General features: G+C 43.4%; 2 protein-coding genes across 2 annotated transcripts in view; one reads left to right on the forward strand and one right to left on the reverse strand.

Moving 5' to 3' along the window:
- The window catches only part of LOC144628286 (exportin-T-like), a 49,753-nt gene that overhangs the window by 17,715 nt on the left and 5,893 nt on the right, over positions 1–26,145 (reverse strand). Inside the window, exons 4-10 of the mRNA XM_078486364.1 lie at positions 20,913–20,982; positions 20,329–20,418; positions 19,458–19,586; positions 18,904–18,987; positions 18,583–18,692; positions 17,902–18,061; positions 17,091–17,170 (exon numbers count right to left, since the gene is read on the reverse strand). Of these exons, the coding sequence (XP_078342490.1) occupies positions 17,091–17,170; positions 17,902–18,061; positions 18,583–18,692; positions 18,904–18,987; positions 19,458–19,586; positions 20,329–20,418; positions 20,913–20,982 (723 nt within the window). The remainder of the gene's footprint in view (positions 1–17,090; positions 17,171–17,901; positions 18,062–18,582; positions 18,693–18,903; positions 18,988–19,457; positions 19,587–20,328; positions 20,419–20,912; positions 20,983–26,145) is intronic.
- On the forward strand, positions 5,400–10,902 carry LOC144628675 (uncharacterized). Its single transcript, XM_078486809.1, has 3 exons — positions 5,400–5,729; positions 7,610–8,307; positions 10,737–10,902. Exons 1-3 carry the CDS (start codon positions 5,400–5,402, stop codon positions 10,900–10,902), a joined length of 1,194 nt encoding a protein of 397 aa, XP_078342935.1.

Genomic DNA, 26,145 nt, shown 5'->3' on the forward strand with positions numbered 1-26,145 from the left:
GAGAAGAGAGGCATGAAGGAGTGGAGGGAAGGGAAGGGAGACAGAGAGGAGTGGAGGGATGGAAAGGGAGACAGGGAGGAGACAGATAGAGAGAAATGGGGCATAGAGGAAGTTGGGATATCAGAAGGGAGGAAGAGAAGAGGTAGACAAATGGGAAGAGAGGCAGAAAGGAGGTGGAGGGATGGAAAGGGAGACAGGGAGGAGACAGATAGAGAGAAATGGGGCATAGAGGAAGTTGGGATATCAGAAGGGAGGAAGAGAAGAGGTAGACAAATGGGAAGAGAGGCAGAAAGGAGGTGGAGGGATGGAAAGGGAGACAGGGAGGAGACAGATAGAGAGAAATGGGGCATAGAGGAGGTTGGGATATCAGAAGGGAGGAAGAGAAGAGGTAGACAAATGGGAAGAGAGGCAGAAAGGAGGTGGAGGGATGGAAAGGGAGACAGGGAGGAGACAGATAGAGAGAAATGGGGCATAGAGGAGGTTGGGATATCAGAAGGGAGGAAGAGAGGAGGTAGACAAATGGGAAGAGAGGCAGAAAGGAGGTGGAGGGATGGAAAGGGAGACAGGGAGGAGACAGATAGAAAGAAATGGGGCATAGAGGAGGTTGGGATATCAGAAGGGAGGAAGAGAAGAGGTAGACAAACGGGAAGGGAGAACGAGAGGAGTGGAGGGATGGAAAGGGAGACAGGGAGGAGACAGATAGAAAGAAATGGGGCATAGAGGAGGTTGGGATATCAGAAGGGAGAAAGAGAGGAGGTAGACAAACGGGAAGAGAGGCAGAAAGGAGGTGGAGGGATGAGAAGGGAGACAGAGAGGAGACAGACAGAGAGAAATGGGGCATAGAGGAGGTTGGGATATCAGAAGGGAGGAAGAGAGGAGGTAGACAAACGGGAAGAGAGGCAGAAAGGAGGTGGAGGGATGGAAAGGGAGACAGGGAGGAGACAGATAGAGAGAAATGGGGCATAGAGGAAAAAGGGATATCAGAAGGGAGGAAGAGAGGAGGTAGACAACAGCAAGAGTAGTAAAGGGGGGGTCTCACAAATACCACCTGAGAAGTAGTCGCTTTTTTCACAGGCGGTATTTGTTTACACAACTCTTTTTACCAATAAAAACTTAAAAAATCGCCCTTTCTTCTCGAAGCGCCAAAAGCCGCGAGCGGCTGAATGTCAATTGAACAATTGTGATTACTAAGTACATGGCTTACAGCGAGACCTCGTCAGCCGCGAACAAAGCAAGACAGTTTGATTCGAACGAGTGTTCTTTGATTTGTTTATGTGAAAGTGAATGTTTTTGTCTTCCAAAACAAAAGTCTATCAAGGATGTGAAAAAGAAATATCTTTCGATTGACGGAAAGACATTTAAAAAATCAGCAAGCGTCTGGTCCTTAAAAGATTATAAATGCGAAGCTTGCGACAAAACGTTTACACAATGCCACTCGCTTCGATCCCATGAAAGGTATCATTGTAAAAAACGAGAAACACAAAAAACACCAAAAGAAAAATGCCTTAAATGTGGTAAAATGCTTCATATATCGACCGTTTACAGACACAAAAAAAATGGTTGCCCTGCTAGCGGCGCGCAAAATCGCGAGCGACTTACGTGAGTTGCGTGACATTTTCAGAGAGAGTCTGGAAACCATATTTTTAGTTCTCAGGCCCTTGGACGAGCAGAAAGAAAAAACATGGCTGCCTAATCAGGATTTAGTGTTTGGGGCGATAAAAAACGAAACAGAACAGATATTACAAAAAAAATACGCTCAGTTAACGCGCTGTAATTTTTTGTGCCCCCACAGAAGCTGGCGAAGTGAAGCGAAGAGAAGAAATCGAGAAATAACAGGATTTGATCACAGAAGTTTATCGATCGATCGAAAGAACTTTCCCGAAACATCGGACTCAATCGGGCCTGTTTATTTTTTTTCCGCTTCAAGCATTGCATCCACGACTTGATATGTTATCTGTCTGACCTCATTTTGCCAAACGGGAGTAGAAAGTTCGGTTAAAATAAAGCAAATCGCTTGGAAAAGCACCAACATTTTAGCCTATTTACCAAACTTTACCAAGTGTCTAATTAATGATGACATCATCCTGATGCCCAAAAGCGCATGCGTACTTGCTCAAATATTGCAAAATTTAGGTGAATGACATGGAAAAGGGTACCACAAGTGAAAAAAGTGACAAAGTGAACTATATATAAGTTAACGCGGCCGTAACTTTTTGTTAGTTCACAAATTCTGGTGAAGTCAAGGGAGGTAGTGGATGGCCAACCACTTGAATCCTGTTATAATGGCTTGTGCGGATGGTGAATTACGGGGTATAGGGGGACTCCTTTCAGTGGGAGATACCCCTGGGTGAACCCGCCTCGGCCCTACTGATAACGTGGGGGTGCTCAGAAATCCCTCGGGATTTCAAACCTCGGCAGAGGTAAAAATGCGGGACAGCCGCCTTGTCAGCGGCGGGGAAAAAGTCCTAGCCGGGGCTAGGCAAGAAACAGCCAACGAGCACCCCCCGACCAGGGTTTTGCCCTTTCGTTTGACCTGTCACGCAACGTCACGCGTGACTGTCACGCTCTGTGTCACACAATGTCACGCTGTGTGTAACACAATGTCACGATTTGTGTCATGCGTTAATTTTATTTTTCTGAACACTAAGATTAAATCCAGTGTTTATTTTCTCAAATCTGATTTCGACTCGGCTGATATTCTTTTTTTTAACCTATCTAATTCTTGTCGTCGAATTTCCTCTCTCAGTTTCTCAATGTCAGGCTGTGGGGATGGCTTTTTTTGGCTTAAATTTTTTGAAAGGTGCCTGCGAACAGTCTCTTTGAGAGCCATGTAACGAGAATATTCATCCAAAATAATTTGGAACTCTTTGTCATCAACTTTATTGTCAATGAGAGCGGCAGAAACAAGTCTATTGACTGTTTCACGTTTGGCAACAGCAAGCGAAGTAATTTCATTATTTTTCGAAATTTTTGGTTCAAGTTTTTTACTTGCTCCAGTGAAAGCGGCAGACAAAACGCCTGTAATGGCAGCACATGCAGCGAGAGGAACGCTTACCGGCAAACCAACGACCGTTACCGCGGTGCCAAGACTGGAAGCAGAGAGAACACTGGACAAACCACCCATTGAAATTGCGGAATAATGGAAAACAGACTTCACCTTTTTATACTTTTTCAAAACAGCTCGGTATTTAGCAACTTCTTTGTCAAAATCCGAACAAATTTGATTGATTTTTGTTAACCTAAAGTTTTCTGGTTGATTTGGCAAAGCAGGATACAGTGTTTGTTTTACGCTGTTTTCTTCGCTTACACCATAAGCAGGGGCACTCGGAAGAACATTAGCAGATGACATGGTCTCGTATACAATAAAAAAATATTAATTTAATTCTAATTCAAAATGCAGCGGAGCTCCAACAAAGTCAAACTTACTGCCAGTTTTGTCTTTGACGGTCAATGTGACACTGTTCACACTCTGAACAGCGTCGATTCGACGTGAATTATTGATAAAATTTTGAGGGTAATGAACCAAATCATAAGGTTTCCCGGTTATTGGTACACAAGCGAGAATGTCACTTGGCTTTCCATTATACAAGTTATTTTCTTTGGAAAGTAAATTGCAGTGAATGTAATAAAAGTCTGGTATAGTAAAATCTTCAATTCTTGCGTTAGAAGCATCAACAATTGTGTTCTTAAAAAGTTTAGAAAGATTTTTATCAAAAGAAAAGCTTTCAATACTTTTTGTTTTTGTTATTGAAAAGCCTCTTTTAAAATCATCCCTTTTTACTGTTAGCTTTTGTTGATCTTTGAACTTATTAGTCAGGTAAGTTGTAATTTCATCAAAATTGTAGTTGCCTGGGAAAAAAACAGCAACATTGTTGCTCACATTGTTTTGTTTAATGCTTATGGAGCCAATTTCTTCCAGATTACGCCAGCTGTTTTGTAACGAGCATGACAGCAGGCTGATAAACCTTGGTTTTTCAATTGGCTGGTCAAAGTAAACAGCTTCCCCGTTGGAACTCGCGTCGATTGTGAGCACAACCATCTTTATAATTATCTTTTGAAAAATAAATCTTTAATATAAAATGGCGCCGCCTATTCCGAGAGCTGATTCCAAAGAAAGAGATTTTATGAAGTGGATGAAAACCCCAGAAGCAACTAAAATTTCTGAAGCGGCAAAAGACAATGCGTGGAAACCTTTTCTTGCAAAATATCCAAACGCTGACCGAACAAAATTTGTTGCACAGGTTGAGTTCGCGTACAACCACACAGCAACGGCAGACATTTATTACAAGGCAGAGCAAGGCCATTTGATAAATGTTTTTGGCTCTGACAGCAAATATTGGAGCCCAGAGATGAAAAAAGCACTGGGGGTGAATCAAATTTCAGGCGGTTTTCCACAACAGCTGTCACCAAGCGGCGCAAAAGGCGCATCTTTACCAATTCCCGCGGTTGGATTTCACGAAGCCGCACCGAGTTTGAAAAAAATATTTAACAGCAAAATCAACATCTACGTAACACCAGATCAATATTTCACAACGAAATTAAGAGAGATTTTTCAAAAAACAAAACTGAAGCATACATCAGGAAAAGAGTCAAAAAGGTGGCTTGCTAGCCCAAATATTGGCTACTGGCCTCAACAACTTAACTTTGCTGTCTGGTGCGCGACAACAGGCAGTGGGATAAGTCGTGAAATTTTTGATGAAGAACACTCAGCTCTCAGTTTGCCACCTGTTGTGCGTAATTTTTACCTTTTTCACGTTTATTTTACAATAAGGCGAATATTGTTTCAGATGGGCGGAATTCAGAGCGTAAGCGCCTTGCCAGGCGACCCAACGTTTAGCCAGTTCGACAACAAGTACGACGTGGCTTCGTATAAAAGAATATGCGCTGAGTTCGGTGTCGACCCGTCAAGCGATTTTCGTTTCACAAGAGGCGCCAATCATGGGCTTGGTGATGTTTATATCTGGTTTACTAACATTGGACCAAAAAATTCTGGAGCAAAATACCCCGATTACGATAAATTTTCGGACGAAGGGGGAGCTGCAAGCAAGGGTAACTTAATTCAATATATCGAGCCAGACGACGCTGCATATGCACAGGCAGACTGGTTTTGTCCTAACGCCGCAGAAGGTCTGACTCAGGCAGGTTTGTCGAGAGTAAACCAGTCGATAGAGGCTTTTGTCTACTGTATTCTGGGTTCGCAGGTCAACGTTCGAAGTAGCATACTTGGCACAGGCGGCCGCGCAAAGGAGGCTCAAAGTGAGTTCCTCGTGTTGGTTGAAGACGCTATAAGGCAACCAGATCTGGCAAAGTCAGTTCAAAGATACCAACTTTCTATCGATGAAGCGAAGGTTCGGCTTAACCTTGCTGTCTGCCCTGGTGCCTGGCTGATGCCGGGTAGTATGGTGATAAACACAGAAAGCGTTGTCGGCTACAACAATCAGCTGAAGCAGGCTGTAGCAGGAATGAAAATAGGATTGAATAATGATGTTAATAAATCAACAAAAAAAGCAGCTCTTAAACTGATGGCCGGAGGACCATCAAAGGTAAACCCACCAAACAGCCACCCTTCAAATCCTATACACAAGGAGTCTCAAAGGGACACAAAAAAAACTACGGCACCAGTGAGCACAGAAGGTGCTAAAGCTGAAAGCGCGCAAAGCGCTAAAGCTACAAAGGTTGAAGTCAATGATACACACGAAATAAACAAAGCAACTATCGCTGTTGGTGCGGTTGGAGCTGCAGCTTTGCTCTACGCCCTTATGCGTTAACGTCTCTTCTTGATGTATCTTTCAACAAGAAAAGCAACCGCAGCAAGTATAAGCAGCCAGGTGTGCTCTGCAAGAAAGCTAATTACTTGACCAGCGGTTTTGAAAAGAAAGCTCACAATCGAGCCAATAAGACCGGGCAGAGCTGATGCCACCTTTGAGCCAACATCACTTAAGCCTTTCCCCAACGCTTTGCCGGTAGCCTTCAAAGAGTTTGTAATGGCACCAATTACAGCACCAATCGTGACACCAGCAGCAAGAAAGATTGCTGTTACTGTCACGCCATTTTTTTTGAAGATTTCTTTGATCCTCTCACGAAGTGGAAGCGCTCTTTCTCTTTCTGCAATCTGTGTTTGCAAACGTGCGAGCTCCTCGGTTCTTTCAGCAACTCTTTCTTCAGCAGCTTGTTTGTCAGTGGGGGATGTATTTTCATCCTGTATTACTGCTTGATCTTCATCGTTTTGTCGCTTCAGCTCGGCTTCTTGCTCTTTTAGATCATCCAACGCTCTTGTGTCGTTGAGCCTTTCTTGCAAAGTGTTTCTTTCTCTCTCTGTGGCAGCGAGGCTTGCCCTGAGTTGGTCGACCCGTGTTTGTTCTTTTGTCTTCTGCTTCGATTGTTTTTCAATGGCCACCACCTCTTTTTTCGCGTTGTCAAGATCCTTTTGATAATTTTTTTTCAGTTGCTGCAGTCTCCGTAGTTCTGAATCACTTTCAAGATTCGAACCGTGTTCTTGAGTAAGTGCTTCAATCTGAGCTTGAGTTCGCTCGATTTTGTTTCTCAGATCTTGCACTTCTAGGGCGGCTTTTTCTTTTTCCGATGCGAGTTTTTGGGCCTCTTGAAGTTGTTTTTCAGCTTCTCTTAATCTTTGGCGTTCAGCTTTTCTTAATGTTTGGCGTACATCTCTTATGCTCTCATTTTTTTGAGCAATAAGATCTTCAGCTGACGGCCCAAGTTCATCTTTGAAGCTGTCTAAAAAGCTTTTCATGAAGCCTGACTCATTTTCTTTTAGAATCTTGTACTCGCCTTTTTTTGTTCCTACAGCAACAATTTTACCCTCATTTTTCCCTTTGCCTCTTCTGATTTTTATTTTTTCAAAGTTTGCTTTGGGAAATTTGCCTTTTATCATGTCTACTGCTTTTTTTAGTTTTTGTCGCAAATTACTTTCATTTTGAAGATCACTTATTGAAGGGGTTCTTTCAAGCAAAGGTGTTTCGTCGTAGGATGTTTCTGGCAGCCCGCTCTGTTCGTGCTGCATTGTTTGCATTTCATGTTGTTCACCCCCATGGTAGGGTGTGGATACCATCCCGGGCTGAAATGGTCGGGTTGTGTCGACCTCTTGTTCCTCTTCATCATCGTTATCACTGTTGTGGTCAAGATCTCGGTCCAAATCAGGGTCCTCGTATCCAAAATCACCACCACCTGTTGCCATCACGTAATTTATATATATTTTCAAATTAAACTTTTCAATTTAACAATAAAACCAATCGAGAGATGGCTGCTGTTCAAGAAAACCTTCGACCGGGACGCGTAGAGAAAACCCTCGGCGCACTGAAAGCCGAGCGAGCTGTAAAACGAATCACTTTTGACCGCACTGAAGCCAATCCAGAGGAAACGTTGTATGTTTCAGTGCCAAAGCTGAACGAAAACGAGGTCATTGTGCCTGGCTCGCTGGCGCTGCGCTTCAACATCGACTTGAGCGGAGGCCATGCCAACAACTTTCTGGTTGACAACGTCAGCCGAGCTCTGGTCGACAAGTTTGTTGTAAAGTACGAAGGCACCGTCGTGCAGGACACGGTTGGCTATGACATCTACAAAATATTTGAGGATTTTTTTCCTTTTGCAGGAGGAGCGCGACGACAGGGTGCCAGAGGGCATTCAGAGCGAGGACCTCAACAAAATTCGCTCAAATGCTGGCGATAAGAAAACTTCAGGAGTCGACGCAGAAAAAAAGCTGAATGAGCTATATGGTAATAAATACCGCATCCGTCTGGATCACCAGATTTTAACTGACCACGGAGCATTTTATCCACAGGCACTATACAACGATCTTCTGTTCGAACTGAAGCTCGCGGCAGCCGAACATGTTGTCAGAGGCTCAGATCCGACAAAACTGAAATACAAGCTGACAAACATACAGCTGGAGTACGAGATGATAAGAAGCAAGGAAATTGCAGATGAGGCGTTCAGCGCTTACTCGGGCGGCAAAGAGTTCGCTTACGACCACATCCAGCGTGCCGAAGTTGTTACTTTTGCAAAAGGATCCGACACACGTCTGAATCTTAAGGTCAACCCTCAGAGGAGGTCCCTAAAAGGTATCTTGCTACTTTTTATAGAGCAATATGCCAAAGGTGCAAGGATCTCGGAAAAGTACATTAACCCAGACCTTACAAAAGTAAGCGTCACTGTCAACGGCTCGCCAAACATGCTGTACAACAACGGCATCGAAGGAATGGACATATGGGAAGAAGTTAAAAGATTCTACATGAAAGAAAAAAATAAAACGCAGCACATGACCCTGCAAAAGTTTTACACAGAAGACAAGTTCGGCCTTCTGATTGATCTGCGTTCCATGGCTGACCACTCGATGCACGGAAGCGGCAAGCGCCTTGTGAACACAAAGGACGGTGTCCAGCTTGAGCTAGAGAGGAAAACAAGCGGCTCAGGTAATTTGAACTGCCACATTTACGTAATCAGCGACGCCCAAATGAATATAATTAACAGGCAGTTAGAATCTGTGCTTTATTAATATACGAACGAAGATGGATCCTTCCAACATACCCTTCAACGCTCTCATTGTGGGACCAACGAACTCAGGAAAAACAAGGTACGTGGTCAATCAGCTTTGTGGCCCTTTCCGCGGCAAGTTTGACTATATCGTGCTCATCTGCCCGACTTTCGCGCACAACAAGACTTATTATCGCTTTGCTGAGGAAGATCTTCGATTTTTTGTTTTCATTTGCGAGCAGCACGAGGTTGAATATTGGTTAAGTCTGGCAAGAATTCTTTTTGAGGGTACGAACACGCTTATAATCCTCGACGACTGCGCTGCTTCGAAAGATGTAAAAGGAAGAACAGGGGAGTTGGTGAATCTTGCTTTCTCTGCTCGCCACGCAGGCTTGAGCATATGGGTGCTGACTCAAAAAATGACAAGCATAACAGCCTCATTCCGCGAAAATGTTGCGGCAATCGTTTTCTTTTACACCCCCTCTGCCAAGACCACGAAGGCAATCTTTGAGGATTACTCTGGCGAACTTTCCCATGAAGATTACAAAGAAGTCATTTCAAAGCTAAAAAAAAATAAGTTTTCGCATCTTGTTATTTCTCATCGCCACCCTTACGGCACAGAATTTTTTTATTGAACATATTTTTTAGAGTAATAAATGGCTGACCCGTTTGCAACTTCCCATTCCGAGAGCGTGAACCACGCTGCAAGTGAACAAGAATTTGCTTCCGTAATGGAACTGCTAGGAGCTGAACCAGAAAGTACACAAAGCGCTATGGCAACCAAGCCCTTCGGGCTTGAGCCCTTTGGGCTCATTCAGGGCCCTGACATTCCTGCTTTGCGTGAACAGCTTGCAATCCTTGTTTCAACAGGAAAAGCCAAAGAAGCAATCGGTGTGCAGCTGACATACGAGCAGGTGAAGCGCTTGACAGATAAAGAAGTTGAAAAGTACTTCAAGAGATATGAGGCATACGTTGGGAATAAAACAACCGACAGCTTGATCGACAGCTTTATTTTTCTTGTAACTAAAGTCGTTGGTATGGCCGTAAATATCAAGGACGTCAATGATTATCAGAAGGAACTCAAAAACGACTACATCATCAGCAAAGAGCTGTCCACTTTGGCAGGCGGTCTGGCTTTGAAATGCGGCCGCTTTCTTGCCGTTGCAAATGCTGCGCTCATAACAACAAAGCACATTGATTTAAACGAAGCAACAAAGTCGCACACCAAAGGGACTCTTGAGTCCCAGCGCCATGGCGCTGAAACACTAACTACTGAAGATTTTTCTGAGAAATGCTAAGAAAATGCTAAGTAATTACTGGACAATGCTTAGAAATTGCTGACCAAAAAAGTTTGCTGAGCATTTTTCATTTAAATATTATTTTTTTCTCATTAAATAATGGCCGAGATCGAACAACGTGAATCACAAACTCCGATCGCTCAAGAAGAACAGAAACAAGTTACTTCAACAACTCCAGCAACAAAGCCTGCCAAAAATCCAAAGAGAGTGGCTGCTGGCAAGCTCGCGGCTGAAAAAACAAAACAGGCTCGTGAAGCACAGAAAAAAGCTGCTGTCGAGGCTGCTGCAATAATTGCAAAAGAAAAGGAAAAGAAATCTGCTGCTGCAAAGCGAAATGTAACACCACCGGACGTAACGGAACCAGCTCCGACCGAGCCTCAGCCGCAATCAAGCGGTCTCACCACAAATCAATGGATATCTTTGCTTGGTATCGGCGTTGCAATCGTTACAACTTATGTGAAACGCGAAGACATAAAAGCCTTTATAAACGAAAAAAGAAGTCCAACATTTAAAGCTCCGCCAACTCTTATAACTGATGACACACCAGTTACAGCAGAAAGTATTGGAAGGGTTGCAACGCGTTCTTCAGACACGCGCCAAACGGGCTCTAGAATTCCGCAACCAACAAGCCAAAATGGCTCAAAAAGAGGAATCCGTCCGATGGATTAAAAAAAATATTAAATAAATTTCATTTAAACATTTGCGATTTTTAAGTAAACGAAACACGATGACCGACATGATGACAGACACGAAGCCATACACTGTGCCTGAGCCAATGGATTTTGGAAACTTTTTTGTGCTTTCTATGCTTTCAAATTGCTTTGAAAAAGATGAGGAACGAGCAACAGCTGTTTTAAATGAGGGAAAAGCCTATTTAAACCGGCTAGAACCAGAAAAATTAAAAAATTTTTATGCAATTGCTGAAAAATGTACAGAAAATTTAAACAGGTGGCATTGGAATTTAAGAATGCTTTTAAAAGATTATGAAGAAATAGAAAATGAAGAAAAAAGAAAAAAGATGATTGAACAAACAAAAGGCAAGGTGTTTGCTGAAATGCAAAAAATCTTTAATTCTGCGGTTGATGATGTTGGTTTGACCAGCGAAAGTCTTTAAGAAAGTGATTTCTGTTTTACTTTCTGACTTCAGCAATTAACTTTTTTTTTATTAGAACTCTTTGATGAGATTAAAAGAATTCATAAAATTATTTTTCAATTTAAATATTTATTTTTATTTTATAACAAACACCATGTCTGACAACAAACTCGTAAAAACACTCATGGATGCCGCGACTCTCACTGGCCTTGCCGCCGGAATCGGCTGGGCTGCCAAAAAAGTTGTAAAAGAAAACTTTACATCCGACCCAAGCAGCAGTTTTATGAACTATGTAAAGTTCACAGCCGTCATGGCTGGCAGCGTTGCACTTAAACAGTATCTCGAGGACCAGAAAATTCTCCCCACCAATTAAAAAAAAATATCATAATATAAGAACAAAAACACACAATGGCAAGCGTAGCGATTATGGCTGGCGGAGCTATCTTGAACGCTGCTGCTTTCATTGGCGGCAACTATCTTGCCAAATATTTGGGTGGCGGAGATGACGCCGCTTTGAAAGAAAAAGAAAGGCACGACAAAGCTCTTGAGGCTTACCAGGCAGCTTACGCTAAATACTCTCGAGACCGCACCAAGCTCCTCGACTGGATACAAACCAACGCGGAAATAAAAGAGCAGGCCAAACAGAACTTCACAAACACTGACTACGCTTTCAAACTCTACAACCAGGCACATCCTGACAAACAAATGATTCCTCCGAAAGAACCCAAGTTCTCTGACTTTTATCAGCCAAGTGAGCAGCAGAAACAAGGTGAACTGATGTTTGTTGGCGCTGGCGCGCTTGCACTTGGGTACGCTGCCTTTCGGTTTCTTTAAACTTTTCTTTTTTTCTTGTATACACAGTCACGTTGTGACACACGCACGAAGTGCTCGCATGGATGCAAAGATCTCAAAAGTCTACTATAGCCCCCAGGGCTACTGGAAAGGAATTGCCGCGATAAAAAAAATTAGCCGAGGCCGCCAAGGTTTCCGAAGATGCCGCAAAAAAGTGGCTCGTTAAGCAGGCCCTTTGGCAGATCTACCTTCCGGCACCCCGATACGTTCCTCGCCCAAAATTCGATGTTTCTACTCCAAACGCGGTCCACCAGGCGGACCTTCTTTTTCTGCCACACGACAAACTGCCGCGAGGGCGAAAAGTTTACAAATACGCTCTGACTGTTGTTGACGTTGCCAGCCGTTACAAAGAGGCCGAGCCTTTGACCTCCAAAGATTCAACTGAGGTTGCAAAAGGTTTTCAGACAATTTACAGGCGAAGTGCACTAAAATGGCCACAGATGCTTCAAGTTGACCCTGGTCGCGAATTCATGGGAGCTGTTACCAAAGAAATGGAAAATCACAAAACTTATATTAGGCGCGGGCGTGTTAACATTCACAGAGATCAAGCCATTGTTGAACGTTTCAACCGCACTCTGGCAGAGCGCCTGTTCGGTCACCAGTACGCCGTTGAAATGCGGCTCCCTGAGGGCCAGCGTTCTACTGCTTGGGTGAAACGGCTTCCTGAAGTTGTTGCCGCTCTGAACAACGAAGTCACAAGGCTAACAGGCAAAAAACCCTCAGAAGCTATTAAAGTGAAAGCCATTGCTACCAAGCCGTCGACTCCTTATTTGAGGCCTGTTGGTAAGAGCGAAAAAAAGCTCCCCTCCTTCGTGAATGTTAGGTATTTGTACCAGCCGGGTGAGTTAGAAGGTGGGGAGAAACGTGCCACCGATCCAATCTGGTCTTTAAAAGTCTTTTCGCTTGAAAGAGCTGTAATGAAACCGAACGAACCTGTTCTGTATTACTTGCAAGACGGCCCCAAGCGCGGCTTTGTGCGCGAGGAGCTGCTCGCCGTACCTCCTAATACCTCCCTTCCACCAGTCAATGCCAGCTAAAGGTGATATTCAATCGGTTCGGTATGTATTCCATCTTCAAGCACCCAACGTTTGTCGTAATAGGCGCTCAAACCCAGTTTTTCCTGCTCGTAAGTTACCATTTTTCCTTCCTTCATACGGAAGCCTCTGTTACTCGCTTTATCCACACTGCCTTCAAGAGCGGCCTTGAAACGCTGCCAAGTTACTTCGTTTTGCGCCTTTGACATACCCTTGGTGCTAAACTTCTTTTTTTCACCATCTTGTTCCTCGATAAAATAACACTTTGGGCAGAGAGCAATCATCCGGCTACCCACACACTCTAGCTTAAAGAGACCGGGCGTGCGGCCGCTCCACTTGTCCCAAGCCAGCCATTGTTTTTTTTGGGCCTCGAATTCTTGTTTTAGCTCAGGTTTTACGATGTCCTCAAGCTTCGAAGCAGAAATGGCCATGTAGCAGCTGTCCGTGTCCATCTGAATTAGCTCAAAGTCCTTTCTATCAACATACTTATCCAAAAAGTCATAGTAAAATTCCAAAATGCGCAGCTTTGCCAACTGGTAAACCGCGATCCCAACTTGAAAAGGCCTGCTAATTGTTATTCTTGGCTTGCGGCTTTCCAACTCGTACGCTTGCCCAATTTCATCTAAGTCGCTAAAATACGCGCTTCGCAGAGCTCGGTCAACCACTTTTTCGTCTTTTGTATAAATCACGTTTGTTTGCCTTTCAAGGGCCTCGATCAGCTTCCCGTAAGCGCTGTTTCCCAACAGCTTAAACACGTCCGCCAGCAAGGCCTTGCACCTCTCAACATCGCCTGTTCTTCGCGCCTCTGTCACTTGTTCCACAAACCAGTTGAAGATTTTTTTCGGTTGGTAGTCAATCGTTCGGTGCACCGCGGTAATCACTGCCCCGTGTTCCACATACCAGCGCAGCAGTGGAGCATACAAAAGAATCTTTTTGGCAGAAAGGGCTCCAACGAGCTTTTTACCATTTCCACGATTTCTTTTTGTTCTTTTCAAGTATTCATACATGTGTTGTGGGACAAGCCCGCCTGGGACCTCTTTATTGTGAAAAAATGGCGGCATCTCTTCAAACTTTTTCCACAGCTCTTTTGGAATTTCTATGTCTACTTCTGCAAATCCAAACCATTTGGCTATATGCGCAGAGTTTTCTCCTTTCAAATTTTTCGTCAGTACCTTCGCCCACACTTCTTCAAGTCCTGTGAATTGGCGGACTTTTTCCTTTCCGCAGGGCATGTCTTGCAACATTGTTGACAGATAAAGGGCATTCGCATCGTAGCCAACAATGTTTTTGCAAAGATGTGGATCAGAGTACTGGTGATCTCTGATTTTTGTGACGCCAACCTCGTGGCGCCTCGTAAATACTATGCTTGGCCCGCCAACAACAGCCCCTTTCAGCATTTCGTACGCTTCTTTACAAGGCGAGAAAAGTTCAGCCCCTCTTTCAACAGATCCTCTGAGCAGGTAATGTAAGCTTACTCCGGGAATACTAACTGCGTCTTTAAAAATGTCGATCCTCTTTTCAGTGTAAAAAGCTTTCATCTTTTCAAGAGCTTCCAGGCCGGGGGTCACATCGAGATTGTTGTAATAACGCAGCCAGTCTGCGAAGGTGCGCATGCCCTTTTCTCGAAACAGTTTTTTACAAGCTTTCCATTCTGAAAGTTTTAGCACAAAAGAGTTTTTCAACTTTGAATACCAAGGCTGGCAAGCCGAGCCCGGTTGGTGACAAATAAAATAATCTGGCAAACCTGGATAATCAAGCTTTTCAGGAGTGTCAAACCATTCATAAGGAAACCACGATTTTTTGGCCTCGCTCCCATAGGCCTTTACCCACTTTTCATAGCTTGTTCCCGGCCCAAGGTAGTTAATAATGTCAAGAAAACGGAAGCTCGGAGTAAGCAAAAACATGATTTTGTTACAGTTTTTCGCCACTCTGACTTTGCCAGTTGTGTCGGCAAGGCGGCCTACAAAGTAATTTTTGATCAAATTCAGATCGTAACTGCCCGAGTTAAACCCAACTACAGGAACTTGGTTGCACCATTCCTCAATTTTTTGACGCTGCGCTTTGAGAAGCAGGCCAACGTCTTTTGGCATAAATTCCGCTCTTACTTGGGCCCGAATGTTTTTTCCACGTCTCTCTAGCTCTTCCATGAACTTGCGGACCAGCTCCGCCGGGTCTCTTTCACAAATGTGGGTGGGTTCTCTTTCAAGGGTGTCGCCAATGCTTACCGAGATTGGCACATGTGTGTTTTCGGTCGTGAGCGCTGGCGTTTGTTCCTTTCTCTGTTTATTGTCACCATACGCCTCAAAATCGTACAAAATCGCGTGCGGATAGCTTTTTGTCTGCGCCCGCGGCGCGTCAAGCTCGTTTTCCCTTACTTCGCACGCCCAGGCCTCAACCACATGGTAGCCGGTCAGTCGTAGCCAACTTGAGCGTTTCATTGTGGCTAAAAACCTGTCTTGACGCGTCTGGCCACGACATATGATTTTACCGCGATCTTGTGGGTAACATTTCAGACACCCGTGCCAATAACAACCGTGGTATTGGAATACCGTTTTGGTAATGGGGTCAAACCCGTCAACAGGCGCACCCCCAACCCAACGCTCGCCACCGTGGCCGCACATTGCGTGGTGTATGTGAATTTTACGCCGCTTGGCTTCTTGGTCAAGCCAGCAAAGCGATTCTTTGGAAGCTTGGTGGCTTGGATAAAAAGCCTTCTCAAAGCTTGTCTGCGGTTCTTCAACCTTTTCGGCCGGGCAATCAATTATTGTTTTTCCTTGGCTGCACGTTTCATGATGCCGTTTCAGGTGGTTGGCTTTTGTGAATCTTGCGTTGCAATGGGTGCATGCATACGTCTTGGCCAACCTTTCAATATCTCTTATTACAAACGCGTGCCCTTTATAAATGCCAATTGTCAAAATGTTTGTTAGCTTGGCGGGTGAGTTTCTTCTTAAGTGCCATACAACTTCCCCATTTTTTTCACGCATAGGCTCGTAAACTCGGATACCGAGCCAATCAGAAAAATCTGTGCCCCGGTTCAAATGCCTTTCAACTTTATCTAATTCATCAAGAGATGTTTTGGGACAGTCGATCGGCTCAGTTTCGAGTTTGTAAAAACTCTTTGCAAGCCGTCGGGCTGCTACTGTGCTTCGATCAAAACGCGCCCCTCGGTGCACAGCAATACAACGCCACAAACACAAATTATCTTGATAGGTGTCCAGCGCAACCAGCAACCTGCCATGCGCAAGGTTGCGTAGCCAGCATGGCAAGGGGCCCGTGCCCAACAGCGGTTGTCGGTCAAGCACAACCTTTAGATCAACATTAAAAAAGCTTTCAAACTTCCATTTTGTTGAAGGTCTTTCAACTGTGTCCAGGGTCAGGCGTTCTGCCTCTTGTTTGGTCAACCATTTTTCCGCTGCAGAAAGCCTATTAATCCAAGGCGAGCCTTTGCTTTTGTAGAAAACAATGACCGTATCATCTTCAATGTTGCGTAACTGGTACGCGTAAGTGCGCCTGATATAAAACGCTGTGGGCACGTTTTCTCGGATTTTTTCCATAAAGTTTGGTGTAAGATCGTTTTCCAAACCTCTGATAAAGCGCCATCGAATAAAATGCCGGCCAGCAAGTTCCTCCACCCCCTCGTGTTCCGCAACATCAAAAAGATTCAAAATCTCATTCTGATAATTTGTTACCTCCCGGTTTCCGTGCGGTGGAAAAGGGTCAAATTCCCTTTGGATGTTTCTCTTTTTTTCCTCGTGTCGCCGGCGCCGAGGCGGTGGTTCTGGTGGATACTCCGGCACTCGCAACGGACTGCCCAATCTCCTTCGCACTCTAAGCGGAATCGGTGCATCCATTATGTTTAAAGCTTTGTTCGCGGCTGACGAGGTCTCGCTGTAAGCCATGTACTTAGTAATCACAATTGTTCAATTGACATTCAGCCGCTCGCGGCTTTTGGCGCTTCGAGAAGAAAGGGCGATTTTTTAAGTTTTTATTGGTAAAAAGAGTTGTGTAAACAAATACCGCCTGTGAAAAAAGCGACTACTTCTCAGGTGGTATTTGTGAGACCCCCCCTTTACTACTGCAAGAGAGGCAGAGGTGAGAGAGATGGCAGAGAGGAAGCAAGGTAAGAATTGGAGGTGGCGAAGTCTGGAAGGAGGGGAGAGAGAAAAGAGAAGATTGGAGGTGTTAATAGAGTTGTTGCACTGTTTTAGATTTCTAGTTCAGCCAGTGGATGGTACTTATGGTCTTATTGTCCAGAGCTCATTGAAGTGGGCACCAATGTTACCTGTAAAAAGAATTCTCATAATAAGTTTTATTAGTTCTTACTTGTTGTAGCTGTTTAGCAGTTGAGTTCCAGCTGCACTCATCAATTTTGCCAGTTTTGCTAGAAAATCTGCATCTTCATCCTGCAAAAATAGACCAGATAAAAAAATGTCAGCAGATTTTCCATCATTGCTTACCATATATTTTTGTCAGCCTGCTGAAATTTAATACAAGATTTGCACATACAGTAATCCAAATCATGCCTTACGTTGACCCTCATCTTCTTAACTTTAATCCCAGGGGGGATACTCGGGATTTCAAGTGACGGGGATGATAGAAGAATTTTTGGGGGGTTGAAAGTTTTGATTCCGGGATTTTTTTGGGTAGGAAAATTTGGCATGTATTTTTTTGATTAAAGTAGGGATTTTTTTGGGCATTCAAAATGATCTTAAGATTTGTGGTAGTGCTTTGGCTGCGTAGTTCTGCAAATAAAGTACAAACAAACGTGTTTTGCTGTTGATTTCTTGGGGGTTAATTTTTGGTTAACGGATTTTTTTGGGTTTTGGTGGAAGCCCTAGGGATTTTTTTGGGTCTTGATTTTTGCCCCCATTCGATCATCCCCATCACTTGAAATCCCGAGTACCCCCCCCCCCCCGGGACTTTAATACGTATAAAGCAGTTTTGTTTTTCTTTCATTTAAACAAGCATTTATTTTGAGGTTTCAGCCAATTTCAGATCAGTTTCCAGTCACCGATTGCTTTTGAGTGACCAAGCCCCTGTGAGAGAGGTGCTCAGTCTTATGGCATGAGTATCAGTTCTCCTAATAACTTCATTCTGTAGAAAGTTAAGTACGATAAGTGGAATTTTTAATTACCTCTTTTGGTTGAAGAACTCCGCTTTTCTCCAAAACACTCAGAAGAGACTCGACTAGCTCCTGTTTGGCTACTGGCTCCATTCCCTTTAAGATAATCTCTTGCATGCAATCACAAGTACTCTCACGAAGAACTTCCACCAACATGTATCGAAGCAAGGTGCTGAGAAATTTAAAAAATAATAAAAATAAATTAATTAATTACCTTTATTTAGACATGGTAAGGATTAAAGCTATAAGCTTATGGGGCCGTGTATTCCCAATCAAATTGGAATTTGGAAGTGTTGGTTTTTGTGAATAGAACGAAAACCAGAGAACCCAGAGAAAAACCCTCGTAGAAAGGATGAGAACCAACAACAAACTCGACCGACATACGACACCAAGTCTGGGAATTGAACCCAGGCCACATTGGTGGGAGGCGAGCGCGCCCTCTCACCACTGCGCCATCCTGCTCCCCTATCAGATTTGGAGATCTAGCCAAAATAAAGTGGCCATAATATTCAGGTGGCTGTTTAACAGGGTGACTGAAAGGCAGGGTGCTGCTGTACTGGCAAAAGGGAATGAAAGTCTGAATTATTAAACGCAAGCCAGCTTACTGCACTACTAGAATTATTGGCCTTTATTTTTACTCTTGATCAAGTTATTTTCACAAGAACTACATGACGTTAACTCAACATGTCTCACCTTATAAATCTATCATTTGCAATCAGGCCTATGTCAATCCATTCAATGTAAGCTCCAATGACATCTAGGCACAAACATGTCAATGATGACATGCTGTTCTCATATGTTTTCTGCAGAATAAAAGTTGGAGGTTGAGTTGCCTCAGTTGTGCATAATAAAGAAGTAATAAAACAACTTAAACTGGTCTGCGATTTTTCTTTACTCAACATCAAAGGTAGAGAGATAGAAGGAGACCCCTCTGTACTTCTTCCTTACATTATAGTGTGAAAGAAACACCTAAGAAGTGCCATAATCTTGAATGTGGCTTCAAGCCAAACTCACCAAGATCTGGTACCATGAATCCACAAGCTCTGTAATGCAGCTATCTCTCATAGTGTCTTTTATCTTTGTGTTTCTCTCTGCCTCCTGTGAAAGACAAAAATCCAGAAAAGTTTGAGATTTCCCTTACACTGACAGGGTTTGAGAAAAGTGCTGTCCAGTCCAAGTAGACTTTCCTGCAGGGCAAGTACTTTTCATGCTTACTTGCTTGGTGGACAAAGGCCCAGGCAAGTTGTCTGGTAGCTAGATCATACAAAGGGAAACTGAGACAAAAATGCAGCCACCCACAGGTCAAGCAAAATTTGAGAGCTGCTTGACTGAAAGAGATAGCAAATTTGAGCTTTTTTTTAGTCTGAAATGGGGAATGGGTTCTTAGATCCCAGTGGAGCACCCACACCCAAACATTTCCCAGCTTAAGGTTGGGTATTGATTGGGTAAGATTACCCCCAGTAAATGAATTATGCTTCTGGAACTAAAATTACATGAAACATATGTAGGGTAAATAATGAAAACTACTTTTAGCCCAAATTTTGCAGAATAATTAACCTAACACAGACCTGTGGACTCCTTGTGACATCCCTATCCACAACTTCCTCATCAATAGCTTTTAAAATCCTCAGGTACATGTCCACAGCTAGAGCTCCAAACTGCAAGCACTGCAGAAGATCTGAGAAAAATCCAGGCCACTAGAAACAAATATAATGCATGGAATGGTAAGTTTAAGATAATTTAGAGAAAACGATTCATCACACTACAAACTCAGGTTTTATGATGTTTGGAGAAGAGAGTCTCATTATCCGTTGTTAGTTTTTTATACCGTGTCGCCCTCTAGTTTAAATTGGAATTTGAAAATGTCGGTTTTTGAGGTGAGAGGAAAGAAAAATACTCCTAATGAGAAAGGCAGAGAATCGAACTAACAGAGCTCAACCTCAAAGTACATTATGTACATGTACATGTAATAATCCAGGATTTATTCAAACCCAAGACTCACTGATCAGAGATGCCATCCCCGGACTCCCTTAAAAGCTACATCTATGGTACATGTAAGATAAGATAAGATTTTATTTACCTCTCCAAAAATGGTTTTTCAGGGCAAATTACAATAAAATGTTAAAAATGTTCAGCTTGTAAGTTGCTTTGATGTGTTCTTAGATCCAATTTCTACAGTTTAAGCCTTCTCTGTCAACCAAAATAATTCATTTGCAGTTTCTTGGTGTTGCAGATGGTAAGGTCCCCAACTGCAGCACAACAGCTAACAATACTCGCTGCCATAACATCAAGATATGCCCATTTTATTGTACATGTACACAAGATTGTATTGCAGGTCCTTTAAAAATGCTGAAAATGTTAAAGGGGAATTCAAACATGCCCATTGAATAAAGAAATTAGTATTTAATCAGGGCAATAATTTATTTATTATTAGCTTACTTTATCCGGATAGTCACAGACGAAGATCAAGCTGAATACTTGAGCTGCCTTGTTCTTTAGAAAATTTTCATCTTCTGATTTGGTACAGCACTAAGATGTTGAAACAAAAACATAATAAGCAAAACCACTTAAAGAGAAAAGGTCAATGTAAAGTATGACTTTGAGCCTAGTGGACCATCAGACTGGAGCTTTTCCCGGTTCCCATTCAGCATTTAGAGACTAGAAGTATTTGTACTCCTTCCTGGATGGGATGGTAGTCCATCACAGTGTTACCCCTCCAGGGGTGTTGCTAAGAGCTGGCTGCCCACTAAATAGAACTTAGATCTGGCTGAAATTTCACATGAAAACAAAGACTTACTCAATAGGTGAACTTTTATAGCTGCTAAGGCCAGAAAAGCCAGATGGGCTTGTTGATGAGCCAGCTTAGTGTTTTCTTAGCTACATCCCTACCCCCCCCCCCCAAAGTGCTTCTCACATTTCTAAAGTGTTCTATTCCCAAGAAGTGCTTACATGTACGTAACTTTAAACTAAATATTCGTAGCATGCACAATTCCTCAAGCATTTTATAAATGCAGATCCAGTACCTGATTTCGTAGCCAGGTCAAAAGAATCTCTCTGACTGTTTGTTGATCTGCTGGCCCTGAAGCTTCATGTCTATAGTAAGAATATAAAAACATAATGAGAAATGAAGCTGGTATGTACATTGTATAACAGTGTCTGTTATGAAATCATGACAAATGTCACAAAATTGGGCAACACACTTTTTCTCACCTACTGTGGGCAGGATCTATAATTTTCTTCTAGACAGTACATGTAGCTTAAAGCCAGGCAGAAAATTATGCTCCTTTTAGTCCATCTTAGAAATTATTTCAATATTTCAAAATCTTGTCTTAGTTATTTAAAAGAGCAGTGTCGCGATATTTTAAGTTATTTTTCTGATTTCTTTCAAATTGAAGAAAACCTCAAAATAACAGTTTTCTAACATAGAAAAACAACAAAGGAGTAATAAAAACAAGAAAATAACCAGGATCGTTTCCACTGACAAAGGTTAAGAAGGATTATAAACGAAAAACTTGAAAAAGCTTGCCGATTTTTTCAAGTTGAGTTGTTCCTGACGTTGTTCCTTTAAGGTAAGGTATTGGTATATAATCTCGTACACTTTGTGTTTCGGGTGCCGAGGTCGTGCGCTTGGTAGATAATAATAGAAAATTCTTATTCCAAGAAAAACTTTAACCCTTTTTCACAAGAATTTAGTAAATAAATTCTTTTTACACTCGCTGCATTTTGCGAAAGATGTGCAGAAAACGACCCACCTCTGTGATGCAATGTCGTACAGCTAAACATAATGTCGTACACTTGGGAATCATAGCACTTAATTCGCTTCGTAAGAATTTTCCAAGCTAACCAATTTTAGTAAACAAAAGTAAGTTTATCTCTTCTTCATTGAAGCTAAAATAAATATGTTTCGAAGTAAAAGAGGGAGAGGCTTATTTACAGAGCTTTGTATGGACTGTATGACAATATATCCAACAAAGCGAGTTTCGGAAAACACTGTAGGTCAGCGGAAACAAGCTGTAAAAAGCCCATTTGACTTCTGGGACACAAGATGGCGTTGAACTTTACGAAGGACAACTTTTCACGACAATCAAGCAGGTTTGTTTTCAATTTTTTTCTAGAATTATTTTCAAGCGCGTACGCGGTAAGTTGATGTATGCTTTACGCTCCATCTTCCGCTGTTGGTACGAGAAGAGTTTTTCCTCTCTTTTCCTTTTTGAAAGAAATAAACTAAGGCAATTAGATTGAGAGAGTCTTTGTGTCATTTTCAAACTTTGTGAACCCAAAATTCTGTTGTTCAGCTCTTTAAGCGTACAATAAATGACCTCACAACAATATATACTGTACGACAATATATACCAATACCTTAACTATATACCTTTGAATTCAAAGGCCAAAATTGTCCCTTTTTGCCACTAGAAATTTGAAACCCTTATCCTATACCAGAGCATGTTCAGCTGATTTTGCTCCCCTATACTAGACTAGACACTGAAAATCCCTTACCTATCCTGGACTTGCATTTTTTTAGAACTGTATCACTATCAATGTTTTAATTGAAAACCATCTGTCAACAAAGATGCTGCAATGAATTTACTTGTTTAGGAAAGCCTCTTTCTCTTCAGAGTTTCTATTTCTATTCTCGACTTAATTTGTCATACCACCGATCACTTTCCTGGCAAATTCTACCCTTTTCTAAACCAAAACTCTCTGATTTATCAATCCTTCACAGCGGCACATACCTATATATACATATGAGAGTGGTGCCCCCATCTCCCCCGGGGTTTGCACCTTATGCTTGAACAATAGCCCAATTTCGATATATTAAAATTCAGTCTAAAACAATAAACCTCAGGATGAAGCTCCGGGGACTAAACTATAGAGTTTGTGGGGTTTATTCCCCGGAGACTTGTAGTGATGTCTATTGTTTTAGGCTGAATTTTAAAATATGGAATTGGGCTCTTCTCACTGAATAATTAATTAACGCATCATGAAACAACTATTTAAATACTCCACGGTCCCTAGGGATGCATTGCTGCATTGCGGGCTCCCCGTATAAGTAGAATAGACCGCGTGGCTTTGATTTCACTGTGTCACAGCGACCGCCGAGCTAGACGACGGATCAAGGTTCGCTTGTCTTTTTAGTTTGTCAACCAACACCAGCTCGTCTTTCGTTCCTTTCAATGGCGGAACCGGCGGGAGAACTACCTCCTTTGGCGGCAGAACCACCCGCAATTCCTGAACCGGCAGCAGAACCTGTGGCAGAGCCTGTTCTTGAACCGGTTGCTCAACCGGCGGCGCCTAATCAGGTAACATTCAGTTTTTTAGTGCGTTTCTTTCGTCTATGGCTTTGGCTACTCGTTTGTAGGACGCGTTTTCATATCGTTTCTACAGCATTTTTTGGGTTGTTTGTTTTCCTAGTTTTGCTAGCACTTTGCTTAGCATGTTTTCATGTTGCACGTGTCCCTGGGGCTTTTGTCGGCGTTTTTTAGTATTTTGCTTACTCGGTTCGTTCCAGCTTGTTTCCCAGGCGTTTTGGTTCGTCTCTTTCTTGTTATCTACTCTATAGTTGCCGGTTCTGCTCCGGGACCTCTTGTTTCGTTTTATAGGGATTTTTTATAGCGTCCTTGGTCTTGTTTTTGTCTTTAACAAATACTTTTGTATAAACGGTCCGGGACCGTTCGGCTCCGGGAGCCGGTGTTGTTTTTAACGATATATTTATTGTGTTCGGCTCCGGGAGCCGGCGTTTGTTTTGAACGAAATAGTCACTTGTAAACGGTCTGGGACCGTTGTTTGGCTCCGGGAGCCGGTGATGTTTTGTACGAAATATTTATTGTGTAATCGGTCCGGGACCGTTCGGCTCCGGGAGCCGGTGTTGTTTTTTAACGGGATGTTTATTGTGTAAACGGTCCGGGGCCGTTCGGCTCCGGGAGCCGGTGTTTGTTTTAACGAAGTAGTCACTTGTAACGGCCCGGGACCGTTGTTTGGCTCCAGGAGCCGGTGATGTTTTGAACGAAATATTTATTGTGTAAACGGTCCGGGACCGTTCGGCTCCGGGAACCGGTGTTGTTTTAACGAGATATTTATTTGTGTAAACGGTCCGGGACCGTTCGGCTCCGGGAGCCGGTGTTTGTTTTGAACGAAATAGTCACTTGTAAACGGTCCGGGACCGTTGTTTGGCTCCGGGAGCCAGTGATGTTTTGAACGAAATATTTATTGTGTAAACGGTCCGGGACCGTTCGGCTCCGGGAACCGGTGTTGTTTTAACGAGATATTTATTTGTGTAAACGGTCCGGGACCGTTCGGCTCCGGGAGCCGGTGTTTGTTTTGAACGAAATAGTCAATTGTAAACGGTCCGGGACCGTTGTTTGGCTCCGGGAGCCGGTGATGTTTTGAACGAAATATTTATTGTGTAAACGGTCCGGGACCGTTCGGCTCCGGAAGCCGCTGTTGTTTTAACGAGATATTTTATTTTGTGTAAACGGTCTGGGGCCGTTCGGCTCCGGGAGCCGGTGTTTGTTTTGAACGAAATAGTCACTTGTAAACGGTCCGGGACCGTTGTTTGGCTCCGGGAGCTGGTGATATTTGAACGAAATATTTATTGTGTAAACGGTCCGGGACCGTTTCGGCTCCGGAAGCCGGTGTCGTTTTTTAACGAGTTATTTATTGTGTAAACGGTCCGGGACCGTTAGGCTCCGGAAGCCGGTGTCGTTTTTGAACAAGATATTTATTGTGTAAACGGTCCGGGACCGTTGTTTGGCTCTGGCAGCCGGGGTTGTTTATTGTGAGTCAGTTTTGTTTTTAAACAAATAATTATTTGTGTATACGGTTCGGGTCCGTTTCGGCTCTGGGAGCCCGGCGGTTTTTGGTTTCAGGGTACGTACGGGATATTGGGCATACAATCCGGAAACTTTCTGGCTCCGGGAGCCGGATTTCCTGCTTTGGAGCGAAGTTTCTTTGGGATACGGTCTGGTACTTATTCGGTAGATAGTCTTGTCTGGTACGAACATATTTTATCGTGTTTTCTTTTGCGATCGGTCAGTACTGGGGCTAAAGAGGAGATAAAGAGTTTCAATGTAATGCTTCCCTTTTTCCGTCAACCCCTAGGCGGACGATCGTATTAAGTTGCTTGAGGACAAGTTGAAGGCTCTGGAGGACAGGCAAGGCGTTGACGTAGTTACCACCGCTCTTGCGTCAGTCCGTAACGCTCTTCTGAAACCAGAATCAATTTACGATCCTTGGGAGGCGTCATCTCTCGTTGAGGCCCTAGTACGAGCGGCCAGGTCGTCCGCCCACGAGAAGGCAGACCACTTCGCAGCCATATTGGATGAATTGAAGGGGAGATCCAGTGTCCTCTCACCCTCCGCTCATAGAAAGCTACTTTTGGAGCTTTTAGGCGACCCTGTTAGGGCCAAGGTAGCGAAAGAGTCTTCGGCGCTTTTAAAGTCAATCCAACGAGAAGAGCCTGGGTTCCAGAGTCGTAACAGCACCCGCCACTTCAGGCGCCAACGCCCTTACATCTATAGTCCAGGGAACTGCTATAGATGTGGCCAACCCGGGCATTTTGCCAGGGAGTGTGGCCGCGGACGAGGACGCGGAAACTCAAGGCGTTAGCGACTATTGTCAGGGCGTGGAGTACGATTTTTGTACCTTTCCTGTGCTTCTGATTTCTATGTCATATTTATTTATGGTTTAGCTCGTTTTTTCCTTGCGTAAGGAGTCAAAACTTTTGCCTTTATCGATCACTTGTATTTTCTTTTTGGTTAATAAAGAATGTTCTCTAGTTTATTTGCGTTTCAATCCTTTTGGTTTTTTACCTCATTTCTTCGTTGACCCTGGGGGGCCTTCTCAGTGCCTTTATTCTGGTCTATGATCAGAGCTGGGGTCAACGAAGGATAAGGGGTTTCCCCTGTTTTTTGTTTTCGAGTTTCTTATTTTTGTTTTTCGTTCGACGTGTTTTTTCCAGGACTTCGCGGTTGCCCTGCAGGAAGTCCTTTCCCGCCCGAAGCCTGGCATCGTATGGTGTGATATAAACGGGGAACCCTTATCCTTCGTTGGCCCCACTGTATCAGCAGAGCTTGTCAGCAAAGACCCATCCCTTGCAAACTTGGCGCACTTACGTTTCAGACATCCAGATTATTTTCAGGCTGGCAGTTTGCATGATCATGTTGATTTCTGGGAACACCTCATCTCTTCAACTGGTTACGTTTGTCCTCAAGTTAATTTGTTGCAGATAATCCGAGAGGGAGTGAGGGTTCATGATTT

This window comes from Oculina patagonica, chromosome 10, assembly GCF_052425735.1.
Source record: "Oculina patagonica isolate OP01 chromosome 10, crgOcupat, whole genome shotgun sequence".
NCBI lineage: Eukaryota > Metazoa > Cnidaria > Anthozoa > Scleractinia > Oculinidae > Oculina > Oculina patagonica.

Excerpts from the sequence above, each read along its gene's own strand:
- LOC144628675 (XM_078486809.1), top strand. The coding sequence starts at position 5,400 with ATGGTGATAAACACAGAAAGCGTTGTCGGCTACAACAATCAGCTGAAG. Across the intron at positions 5,730-7,609 it reads CAACTATCGCTGTTGGTGCG|GAGGAGCGCGACGACAGGGT; the intron begins GTTGGAGCTGCA and ends TTCCTTTTGCAG. Across the intron at positions 8,308-10,736 it reads AAGTTTTACACAGAAGACAA|GTGGCATTGGAATTTAAGAA; the intron begins GTTCGGCCTTCT and ends AAATTTAAACAG.